The sequence below is a fragment of the Larus michahellis genome, chromosome 18, assembly GCF_964199755.1.
Source record: "Larus michahellis chromosome 18, bLarMic1.1, whole genome shotgun sequence".
Lineage (NCBI taxonomy): Eukaryota > Metazoa > Chordata > Aves > Charadriiformes > Laridae > Larus > Larus michahellis.
Genome location: NC_133913.1, coordinates 1738455 through 1749850, shown reverse-complemented (window position 1 = coordinate 1749850; position 11396 = coordinate 1738455). Strand labels below are relative to the sequence as shown.

At 66.1% G+C, this 11396-nt stretch overlaps 2 protein-coding genes across 4 annotated transcripts; one reads left to right on the top strand and one right to left on the bottom strand.

The window, feature by feature from the left end:
* Positions 1-926: 926 nt before the first annotated feature.
* On the top strand, positions 927-4795 carry STAC2 (SH3 and cysteine rich domain 2). Of its 3 annotated transcripts, none has more exons than XM_074561867.1 (11): positions 927-1016; positions 1627-1837; positions 1952-2049; positions 2417-2498; positions 2627-2718; positions 2813-2882; positions 2984-3036; positions 3309-3406; positions 3528-3579; positions 3826-3915; positions 4057-4795. In XM_074561867.1, the coding sequence occupies exons 1-11, from the start codon at positions 945-947 to the stop codon at positions 4150-4152; spliced, it is 1014 nt and encodes a 337-aa protein (XP_074417968.1). In that variant the 5' UTR covers positions 927-944; the 3' UTR covers positions 4153-4795. The 3 variants fall into 3 exon arrangements, with proteins under 3 accessions (XP_074417968.1, XP_074417966.1, XP_074417967.1); XM_074561865.1 differs by having other exon boundaries at positions 3778-3915; XM_074561866.1 differs by having other exon boundaries at positions 934-1016; positions 1645-1837; positions 3778-3915.
* Positions 4796-6587: 1792 nt separating this feature from the next.
* Positions 6588-9612, bottom strand: RPL19 (ribosomal protein L19). Its single transcript, XM_074561951.1, has 6 exons — positions 9373-9612; positions 8832-8938; positions 8268-8390; positions 7919-8039; positions 7445-7555; positions 6588-6787 (listed from the first exon to the last, which is right to left on the bottom strand). Exons 1-6 carry the CDS (start codon positions 9375-9377, stop codon positions 6664-6666), a joined length of 591 nt encoding a protein of 196 aa, XP_074418052.1. The 5' UTR covers positions 9378-9612; the 3' UTR covers positions 6588-6663.
* Between the last annotated feature and the right edge of the window lie 1784 nt (positions 9613-11396).

The following is an 11396-nucleotide window of genomic DNA, read 5'->3' as shown; positions in this document are numbered from 1 at the left end:
ATGTGTTTATTGTCAATACAAAGCGTGGGGGGGGTTTAGGGGGGGGGGACACACGCGGGGGCTGCTCACAGGGGGGGCTCCAGCCGGCCGGTTCCCGGCCGGCTGGAGCCCCCCCTGTGAGCAGCCCCCGCGTGTGTCCCCCCCCTTGTCCCAACCAAGGACATCTGCCCCCCCCCTCACCTTCTGTGTGTGTGTGTCCCCCCCCCAGTCATTCCAGTCCACCCTGTCCAGGGCCACAAGCCAAGGCCGCCCTGTGCCAGCCCCCGCCGCATTTTAATTCCGCTAATTTCGCCCAGATTTGGCTCATTTTGGGGAGAAAAAGGTGGGGGGGGGGGGGATATGGAGAGCCAAAGGGGGGGGGGGGTGTTTATGGATGCTAACACACCCCCGCCCCCAAAGGGTGCAAATGCGGGGGGGGTCTATGGTCTATGGGTGCTTCTTCCCCCCCACAATGCTGCAAATGGGGGGGGGGGGGGTCTATGGGTGCTTCTATGGGTGCTGCACCCCCCAGAGGGCAATGGGGGGGCGGGGGGGGGGGGGGGGGTGGTCCATGAGCGCTGATTCCCCCCCCCCGGAATATCGGAGGGGGCGAATGGGTGCTGCCCCTTAAGCGTCAATGGGGGGTCCCCCCAGTGGTCGTGTCCCCCCCCCCCGCAGGCTGTCAATGGGGGGGGGTACCCCGGTGCCCCCCCATCTGTGATGCCTGGTGACGGGGGGGGGGTGTGTGTGTGTGCAAGCCCCGCCCCCATGGGGGATGGCAGCCAATGGGCAGCCAAGGATTAGCATACCTCTCCGTTTCCCCCCCCCCCGCCCCCCCCCCGCTGGGGAGGGACCGGCGGCGGCAGCTCCAGCGCGGCGCTATCGCGACCGGGTCGCGGCGCTGTCGCGACAGCAGCAGGAGGAGGAGGAAGAAGAAGGCGGGGGGGGGGGGGCGTGGCGGGCGCATGACGGAGCCGCCCGGGGAGAGCGAACCGGCGGACCCCCCCGAGCCGCCCCCCGCCGGGCCCGGCAGCAAGGTACGGGCGGGGGGGGGTGGTGGGGGTGTGTGTCTGTGCACCCGGGGGGGGGGGGGGTCTGTGCACTGGGGGTGACCGCGCACCCTGTCCCGGCAGCTCTCAGCCGCTTCGGGGTGTCGCCAGCCCAGCCCGGGGGGGTCCAGCCCCGGCCCCGCATCCCCGGCCGGGCTGGGCTGGCGCAGCGGGGGTGGCAGCGGAGGCGGGGGGGGGGAGGTCGGGGGTCTCTGCCAACCCTTGGGGGTCCCCCCGTCCTCTCCCGTGTTCATTGCCACCCGAGGGCGGGGGCATGCCATCCCAGGGGGGTCCCTTGCCACCCCTGGGGGGGTCCCCCGGGCCCCGCTCTTGGGTTATTGCCACCCCTGGGGGGTCCCCCCGGCCCCTCCCTGGGTCATCGCTACCCCTGGGGGGGTCCCTGCCATCCTTGGGGGTCCCTCCCTGGGTCATTGCCACCCCTCGGGGGTGGTCTGCCACCCCTGGGGGTCTCCCCATCCCCTCCCTGGGTCATCGCTACCCCTGGGGGGGGGTGGGGTGTCACTGCCGCCCCTGGGGGGGTCTCCCCATCCCCTCCCGGGTTCATTGTCACCCCTGGGGGGTGTCCCCGCCATCCCAGGGGGGGTCCCTCCGGCAGATGCAGCGGCTGAAGCGGTCTCTGTCCCTCCGGACGCTGCTGCGGAGCAAGAGCATGGAGAGCCTCTTCCCGCGGGCGGGGGGGGGCGTGCAGGGAGCCGGGACCCCCCCGTCCCCCCCCCGGACACACGGCTTCCAGCAATACGTCTTCAAGAAGCATTGCCCCTGCGAGCTGTGCCGGCAGCTCATCGCAGGTGGGGGCCAGAGTGTGCGGGGGGGAGGGGGGTCCGGGGGGGGGGTCTGGAGGAGGCCGGGGGGGCACCCCTTGCCCCTGGCCGTGACATCCCCCCCCCCCTCGCTGCCTGCAGGCAACTCGCGGCAGGGCCTGCGGTGCAAGGCGTGCAAGGCCGGCGTGCACCTCTGGTGCTCCCAGGGCATCTCGCACCAGCAGTGCCCCGGCAAACCGGTACGTGCTGGGGGGGACACGGGGGACACACACGACAACACACACACACACAGCCCTGCCAACCCCTCCCCCGAACCCCCCGACACAGCCCTGTCCCCGGGGGGGGCTGCCGGCAGCGGGGCTGCGCACACGCGTGTGCACCGGGATGCGCGTGCGGGGGCACGTGTGAGCACGGGGATGGCGGCGCGTGTGCAAGCACCGACACCCCCCCGCCCAACCGGGGACACGCGGGGGGTCCTCAGCCTCAGGGGCACCCTCCGTCCCGGCACCCAGCTCTGCCCCCGCCCCATCCCCAGGGGTGCTGGGTGCCCCTTTTCCCCAAAACCCCTGTTTTTTTTCCCCCGAAACCCCCTGTTTTTTCCCCCAGGCCACCTCTTTCCGCCGCAACTTCAGCTCCCCCCTGCTGCTGCCGGAGCAGGGGGGCTCTGTGCAGGGTGAGCCCCCCCCAGGTGAGCCCCCAACTCCAGCTGCGCCGCGGAGCCAGCCCGCGCCCTCCCCCCGGGGTTCAGGCTGGGCTGGGGGGGGGGGTCCCTGACACCCGCCGTGTGTGTGTGTGTGTGTATCCCCCCCCCCGCAGACCCCGGTGTGGACCCGGTGTACGAGGCGCTGCGGTTCGGCACCTCCCTGGCACATGGCACCGGCCCCACGGAGCTGCCCCCCAGCACCCAGGTACCCCCCGGGAGGGCTGCGGGGGGGGGCACATGGCACTGTAGGGGAGGGGTGCGGGACCCCTCCCCACCTCCAAACCCTCCCTCTGCCCCAGGGTGAGAAGGCGGCGGCCGAGGAGGAGAGCGGGGACACCCCGAGCGGTGCAGGGAGCCTGAGGGATGGCGGTAAGGGGGTGGCACTGGGGTGGGGGCCGGACTGGGGGGGTCAGGGCTGACTCTGTGTCATCCCGTCCCGTCCCCCCCACCATGTCTGTCTGTGCCAGCAGCTGTCACCCCAGCAGAGAGGGACGATGTGGGGGAGAAGAGCCCCGGGCAGCAGGTGGGGATCCAGGGGGGGCAGGATGGGGATGGAGGGTGGGGACCTGGGGGTGGGGGGGGAGCTCAGGTGATGCAGTGGGGATGTGGGGCAGCGGGATGGGGTGTTGGAAGGGGGCTGTGGGGCAGAGGGATGGGACACTGGCACGGGGCTGGGGACCGTGGGTCCGGGCCAGGGACCATGGGGCAGGGCTGGGAGCCGTGGGGCAGGGTGGGGGTCCATGGGGCAGGGCTGTGGGGTCGTGGGCTGTGGGGCAGGGCTGTCTGTGTCCGCAGGCTGCTTGGGGGCCGGCGCGGCGGGACGGGGCACCCATGTTCTCCTACGTGGCTCTCTACAAGTTCGTGCCCCAGGAGCACCAGGACCTGGCGCTGCAGTGAGTGGGGAGGGGGCCAGCGGGGCCGGGGCGGGGGGGGGGCACACACCGGACCTATAGGGGCAGCGTTGGGAGGGGGACACACACAACCCCACGCTGCCCCACGCCTCCCTCCCCCCAGGCCCGGGGACAGGGTCACGCTGGTGGACGACTCCAACGAGGACTGGTGGAAGGTCAGGGGGGGGTCTGGGGGGTGGTGGGACACGCTGGGGTGGCCGCGGGAGCCCTGGGGCTGGTGGCCAGTGGGACACAATGGGTGGCCAGGGGAGCCTCAGGGGCTGGTGGCCGCGTGTGGCCCCGCTGCCTGCTGGGTGCGTTCACTGGTGCAGCGAGTGCGGGGGGGTCTCAGCCGCCGCTCGGCCGCGCCGCAGGGGAAGGTGGGCGACCGGCTGGGCTTCTTCCCGGCCAACTTCGTGCAGCGCGTCCGTCCCGGGGAGAGCGTCTGGAGGAGCTGCCGGGCCGTGCAGGGCGACAGGGAGCAGGGACGCATGAGCCTCAGGGAGAACCAGGTAGGGAGGGAGTGTGTGGGGGGGGAAACCCTGCCGGAGCCGGCACCTCACTGCCCTGGGGTGCACCGAGTTGGGTCCGTCGTCAGCAGGGGGGGACGATGGCAGGGCCGTGCCATCCCTCTGTCTGTCCGCCCGCCCCAGATCTGCGTTGGCGTGGGCAGGACCCAGGGCCTCGTCCGGGTGACCAGCGGGAGGAAGCGGGGGCTGGTCCCCGCCGAGGCGCTCACCGAGATCTGAGGGGCAACCTCCGGCCACCTCCGGCATTCCCGTCCCCATCCCGGCGTCGCCAACTCCCCTGGACCACCGCACCTCAGGAAGTCCCCTCCGGGTGGTACGTCACCCCCCCCACACCCCAAGCCGTGCCCGGGGGCCGTCCCCAGTGTCCCCATCCCTTGGGGTCTGGCCTGAGGCATGTGCCCGGCTGGCGGGGGACATGGGGGTGGCCCCCGGGGTGGCACTGCCCATGGATGGGGCACACACACGGATGGGGCACACACATGGATGCTCCTGAACCCCCGTGTGAGCTGGCGGGGGGTGTGTGTGTGGGTGTGCACACCAGCACGGGTGTGCAAATCCCCGTGCGTACACCAGGGCACACGCCTCTGCCCGAGCACACGCGTGTGCAGCCCCACGTGCCCCCCCATCCATTCACGCCTGTATCTGTGCACTAACACACGCGTGTGCAGCCCCACATGCCCCCCCCCCAAGCTGTTCACGCCTGTATCCGTGCACTAACACACGCGTGTGCCCTGCCCGGCCACTGGAGCCGGCTCGCCCAAGCAATAACCGTCCCCCCCCCCCCCCATGCCCGGGCAGCCCCCGGCCCCGCTCCGGGATGCTCCAGCCCAAGAGGCGAAATTAAACGCTGCTGCCAACGCGGTGCTGGTGCCACCAGGTCATTTGTCTGCGCCAACCGGAGAAGTTAGTTTCGGTGCTGCCACGTGTCTGGGCAGAGGGGACACAGGTGGGCACACACACCCCCACACACACACCCCCCCCCCCCGAGCGCTGCTGGGGTGCCCGTCCCCTCGTCTCGGTGCCGTCCCCGTGGGGTACCACGTGCCACCCGCCGTGGACACGGGGGCTCTCCGGCCGCGTGAGTCACCCCACGCTTGGCCGCGGTGAGTCACTGTCGGTGGAGGCGGCTGCGAGGCCAAGGACGGAGCGGGCACGGGGCGGGGGGGGGGGGGCACATCGGGGTGGGCTGGCACTGGGGGGGGTGTGGTGTGGGTGACACATTGGGACATGGTGCGTGGGCATCGCACGGGGCGCATGGCAAGCAGCAGGGTCACCCGACCCCTCCAGCCCCGTCCCCAGGTGGTCCCATCCCCTGTGTGATGAGGTGGGAGGGTCTCAGCTGTGTTTCCTATGGGTGGGGACACACACCCACCCGCCCCCCAGCTTATAAAAGCCCTGGCTGGGGCCAGGGATGGGGCAGAGCTTGTGGGGGGGAGGCTCCCCATGAGCCTCCGTGCTGCGAGGACAGTCCCCAGCGCGGAGATGGCAGCGCCCGCTGGCATGGGTTTGGTAAGGAGCCGCTTGGGTGAGTGTGGGGTGTCCTGGGGGGGCCGGACCCGGCTTGGGGGGGTTCCCTGGTGTGACCTGTGGTCCCTGGTCCCAGTGCCTGGGGGTGTGCAGACCCCCACCCCTTCCCACCCCAGCCCTCAGTGTCCTCCCCCTCTGCACATTCCTGCCCTGCTCCCGGCTGGGCTGCCCCAAGGGCAGCTGTGGGAACAGACCCCCCCCCCCCAAAAAGCTTTCCCTGTCCATCAGCTCTGACAGGAGCCCAGCAGCGGCAGGGGGGCTGCAGCGTGTCCCCCTGCTCAGTGGCCTCCTGCTCCTGGGGGCGCACACGCAGCCTGAAGCCCCTCTGGGGCTGTGCCCCCACCCTGGGCATCTCGGTGCTGTCTCTTGATGGGCAGCAGGGACACAGCGCTGCCTTCAGCTGCGTTCCCCCCCCCCAGCAAGGCCACCGCAGGCAGCTCCTTCCCCAGCCGAGGTCACCCCAGAGGCAGCTCTGAGGGGCTCATGGTTCTTGGCCATTAAAAGGAGGGTGGGGGCTCTGTGCCCACCTCTCACCCAGCTCTGCCCTTGGCCACCTCCCGCTGTGACTTGGGGTGACCAGGGGGTGCCAGGCCCTTTCCTGGGGGATTAGGGTGGGCCCAAGGAACTCCACAGTCCCAACCTGCCCCTCCTGCCGAGACAGAACCTCTGGCAGAAGATGCTGCTGAGCAGGGAGTGCCCAAGCCCCAGCACAGCCCACAAGGAGACGCTGCCTGTCCCTGGGAGCCACCAGGATGGGCTCCAGGGTGCTGTGGGTGGCGGTGGCAGCCCCCAGACCCCTTTTCCCCCACTGGAGCTCAGCAGGAGGGGGAAGACTTGGAGCCAGGGCCACCCTTTGGGAGACCAGGCTGCACGCAGAGGCGCTGCCGGCGCAGGAACCAGGTTCTGCCTGCGGCGCTGGCCCTCCGCAGCCTGCAACCAACACTCCAACCCGTGTCCTTCCCCTGCCACCAGCCCGGCTCATCCTCACACCAGGAACCGCCTGACCAACTCCCTCAGTTCCCAACAAGCAGAGCAGACCCAGCACCAAGACGGGGGACGGCAGCTCTACCCCAGCCCTTCCCTCCCGGTTCCAGAAACCCCGGAGAGAGCGAGAGCGCAAGCCTGCGTGGGAGGAGTCCTGGATGTGGCATTTTATTGACCACTTGTGGATGGAAAACACTATGTACACAAGACAGCCAGCATTTACTTCTTGGTCTCCTCCTCCTTGGAGAGGGTCTTAATGATCTCCTCCTTCTTGGCTTGCAAACGTTCCTCACGGCGCTTACGAGCCTCCTTGGTCTTGGACCTGCGCGCTTCGGCCTGGTCGCTGCAAGAAGTTAAGAGTTCATGAATGCGCAGGAATCGCCTCAAACAGCCTCGAAAAAAGCCTTTAACCAGCCCTGGTCTCCTCTCGCTCTACAGGAGCCTGGTCCACCCAACCAGCCGCTGAAGTGAGCTTTGCTCCAGCGCTCATGGGCCACCCACAGCTCCAACGTGGTCCTGCTCAGCCCCGAGGAAGGACACCGGGCCCTGCTGCCCTCCCCGAGGGGTTCTTGGCTCCAGGGGCTGCCCCATTCGGGCTGGCTGGGGGCACACAGCTTTACGAGACACCAAGGTTAAGATACCGGCTTTTTCACCAAGCACCCAGCAGCGTTTTGAAATCCATTGGCTCTTATGCCTCCTCACCTCCCCTTGTCAATCATTTACAGATCCCAGTGGCTGGATCAGTAGATCTACCAGTTTACAGCTCTATGGGCAACCACCATCTGCTACGCCTGCGGTGGAACGCACCAAGCTCTGCCAGGATCGCCCATTTCTCTGCTTCCAGCCAGCCCTACCCAGTTTTGGTTTGATTCTTCACCAGGGCTCCAGACAGAGCCACCAGTGGCAGCAGCCGCCTGGAATTACCTGCCTGTAGAGTTATTTAAAGAAAATTGATTCCACAAACTGCAAGAGCAAATCGTAACAGCCGGGCAGCACTTACGCCAAGAGCTTCTTGCGAGCCTTGTCTGCCTTGAGCTTGTGGATGTGCTCCATCAGGATCCGCTTGTTCTTGAACACGTTGCCCTTGACCTTCAGGTACAGGCTATGATACCTAACGGAACGGAACGGACTGTCAATGAGGCCACCCGGGAGATCAAACCACCGCGCAGCTTCCAGGTGCCCTGCACCCCTCCCGGCACAGAGCAGCAACACACGCAAGCGTGGCTGCGAGGAGCAGGGTCACTCCGAAGCTCCTGCGCTGCCTCTTCCCTCCTCTGCGCAGGCAGAGGGCTTGTCTGGAGAACTGCCAGGATTACTCTGGAGCAGCTCTCTGGAGCTGTGCGCCCTGGAGAGGATTTATTTTTCACCCAGCCGCACAGCAAGGAGCTGGCTGCGGAAGCTGCATACAGCAACACAGGGGTATCTAAGTGTGCAGAGACGCGACCCAGAGCTGGACGCAGCACAGCAGGCTTACATATGACGGTCAATCTTCTTGGACTCCCTGTATCTGCGGAGCAGGCGCCTCAGAATTCGCATCCTCCTCATCCAGGTCACCTTTTCGGGCATACGAGCATTGGCCGTACCCTTTCTCTTACCTAGAGAGGGAAAACAGGAAGAGAATGAGGCCAAATCTCTGCAAGTTGAACAAAGCGCTTTTGCTGGAGAGTTTAATCCTTCTCTTTACTTCAATAAGTAAACTATTGACATACAAACTATGTATTTTTAGGCCCTGCCACAAGACTCTTGGAGATCATTGCCCAATATAAGCTTGTAGGTGGACCCCATACCATGCAAAACAGACATTTCTGGGAGCCAGCACTTACCGATGCCCATGTGCCTGCCCTTCCGGCGGGCCAAGGTGTTCTTCCTGCATCGGGCACGAGAGTGGACGGTGACAGGTTTGCGGATGATCAGACCATCCTTAATCAATTTCCTGATCTGCTGACCTGTGGAAAGAAACTGCATGTTCAACACCTTATGCGCAATGAGAGAACACATTAGGCAAGTACAGATTCACACCCAGGCTGTATGGAAAGGTTCCAATGCAAAGGACAAGCCAGACTTTCCCCCAAAGCCTCTCATCCTACTGGAGCTGCACTTTTACCCTACCATTCACCCCTCACTAGCTATCTCACAGGACACCGCGTACTAAACTCGCTACCAAGAACACCCGCACTCCACTCATTGTTGTCAGTGCACTGTGGAGCTTTGCAAGTCCTTTGAAGTGCAAAGCAGTTGCTCAAATGCCAGAATTTTACCTCAGCCTGCCTCATTGCTGTACGGAACTAGTCAAAAAGCCTCTTCCCATATCACTAACCCATCCCTCTTCCACCGGGCAACGCGAGCGACGCATGGCAGGGCCCCGTGGGCGAGAGACGACCACTCACGCGAGTTAGCGTTGGCGATCTCATTGGTTTCGTTGGGATCCAGCCAGACCTTCTTTTTGCCGCAGCGCAGGACGCTGGAGGCCAGCCTCTTCTGGAGCCGGAGCATACTGGGGATGAACCACGCACACAGCTCAGCGCCACGCTCCCTCCCGCGGCCGGGACGGCCTCCAGGCCCGGGACAGCCCCCAGGGAGCCCGCCGGGCACAGACCGCGCTGCTGGAACAGCACGACGGGGAAAGGGGGACCAGCCAAGGGCCACAGGGCCCCCGAGCAGCGAGGCCAGTCCCGCTCAGCGCTCCCCTCCCTCCCTCCGCACCCCTGCGCCTGGGCCCCGGCCGCCATTTCGCCCCCTCCCCAGGGCGGCCCAACCGCCATTTTCCCCCGAGGCCGGAGGAGGCCGCAGCCGCCTCACAGGGCCCAGAGCCCCGCCATAGCGCGGCGGGGCATCCCCCGCTATTGAGGCCACCCCGCCGGTCGCCCCCGCTCCCCGCCGGTGGCCGAGGCAGGGCCGGCAGGGCGGACAACGAAACGCGGCCCTCACCTCATGGCGGCGGCCGGGCGGAGAGGAAGAGGCGGCGGGCGCGGCCCCGCCCACAGCCAGCGCCGCGGGGACCGGCACGTACCACCCCGCGCCCGCCCCGCTCCGTCCCCGCGGCTCCGGGGTGGCCCGAACGGCGGCGAGAGGAGAGCCGCGGCGGTGAGACGGGTGAGAGGGCGGACGCGGAACCGGACCCAGCTCGGGACGGCGGAGAAGAGACGCCGTTCCCACCTCGCTTCCCCCCCCCCGGCCCCGCGGGGTGGTACAGCCCGCGCCTGCGCCGTGGGCAGGGCCGGGCGGGCTCGGCGCATGCGCGGTGGCGTCGGGGAGGCTGCGGGAGGCACATGGGGGGGGGGGGGGACTGGGGGCCGCTGCGCCGGAGCTGGGGGTCAGGGGCAGGCTGGGGGGCTGCAGGGAGCTGGGGAGATGCCCCCTCCCCGCCGGTGGGCCTGCGTGGGGCGGGCAGGGGTGCAAGGCCTGCCTTGGCCGCAGGCTTCACCTCACACGGGCGGCCTACAGGCCTCCCACCGCACTCGGGGTCACAGGCCCTTCTCTGCACCGGGGTCCACAGGCCTCTCCCCGCACTCGGGGTCACAGGCCCTTCTCTGCACCGGGGTCCACAGGCCTCCCCCTGCAATCAGGGCCCACAGGCTTCTCCCCACACCAGGGCCCGCAGGCCTCCCCTCGCACCCGGGCCCACAGGCCCCTCGGGCCTCCCCTCACACCAGGGGCGGCAGGAGGTTGTCCCCAGCCCCGCTTCAGGCACCTCGTTGTGCCCCAGGAAAACTGGGCACAGGTTGTCCCTCCTCACCCTACTCAGGCAGCCGTAGGTTGGGAAGAGTTTAACGGCAGCGTCATCCCATTGCTTTTTCCTAGTAAAAAGTGGGATGTCCGTTTCTCCAGCGTTCGCCTGCGGTCGTTCCTTGTTTCCCAAGAAGTCACCCTAAAGGGTGGCGTGAACGTCCCGAGGTTGGTGCAGGAGAGCAGCGAGCTGGCGTCCTGCTTCATTTCCACATGTGGATCAAGTTCCACTTCATTTGCGGTCGTTGGGTCGTGGCGCTGCTGAGAAAAGGGGGCACTTGTGTTTTGTGATGAAGTAACCTGTTAATACAGGTAGTAACAGGGCTGCAGCAAGGGCTGGGGTTGGCAGGAAGCATTTTCCTTTCCCAGCAATTTGCAGTCAAAGACACAAGTGAGGTCTGGACGTGCCGGTGGCATCGTTTGCAGCTGGAAAACCGAGGCTGAGCGGCGTCTCGTGGCTCTCCCAGCCAGAAGCGCCTCCCCAGAAAAAGCCGTAGTGAGCTTGAAACGGGCCCGGTGGCAACTGGCGTCCCTGGCGTCAGAGAAACGACCCAGAAAAGTGCTGGAGCCCCTCCAGGAACAGATTGGTGACGAGTTCCTGGAAGAAGGGAAAGCTTGCAAAATCGTAACGTATAGATTGTAACTGGCCTAAAAACACAGGGGTTTCTCTGTGACTCGATTCCCACTTTAAAGCAAACTTGTGCAGCGACAGTGTTGCTTTTTAACCACCCCAGTGTTAAATAGCGCCCAAATTCATCATTTTGCAGCAATTCTTTTCCTTCCTTCCTTTCGACCGCTGAAGGTTGCGAGTGGTTGGAGAGTGAAGGCCCCCCAAGGCGCCTCGTTAAACACCCAAGACAAGATGCTAACGGCTCCTTTTTGAATCTGGCGGCCGTAGCAGAGTCTAACATATGGCGTGAGAAGAGGAGCCGGTGGCAACAGATTTTTGGTTCATTTTGAGAGAAAAACACAGATAAACACAGGCTTTTGCTGTTTAAAAACTGACTCATCATTTTCATAAAACAAATAGCAAAATCTGGAGGCTCCTGAGACAGGAGAGCGGCTGGGTTTTAGTTACCGGCTCCGGGGTTTTGCCGCTGGAAATCGACATCCTCCAGAGCTTTTGGCCGGTTGCGTGGGCTGGAGACGGGAGGGTGAGTGTGAGACACGGGGTGCGTGTCCCCGAGCCCTGTGGAAGCGTCACCTTGCGCTCCGTGCTTTCCAGG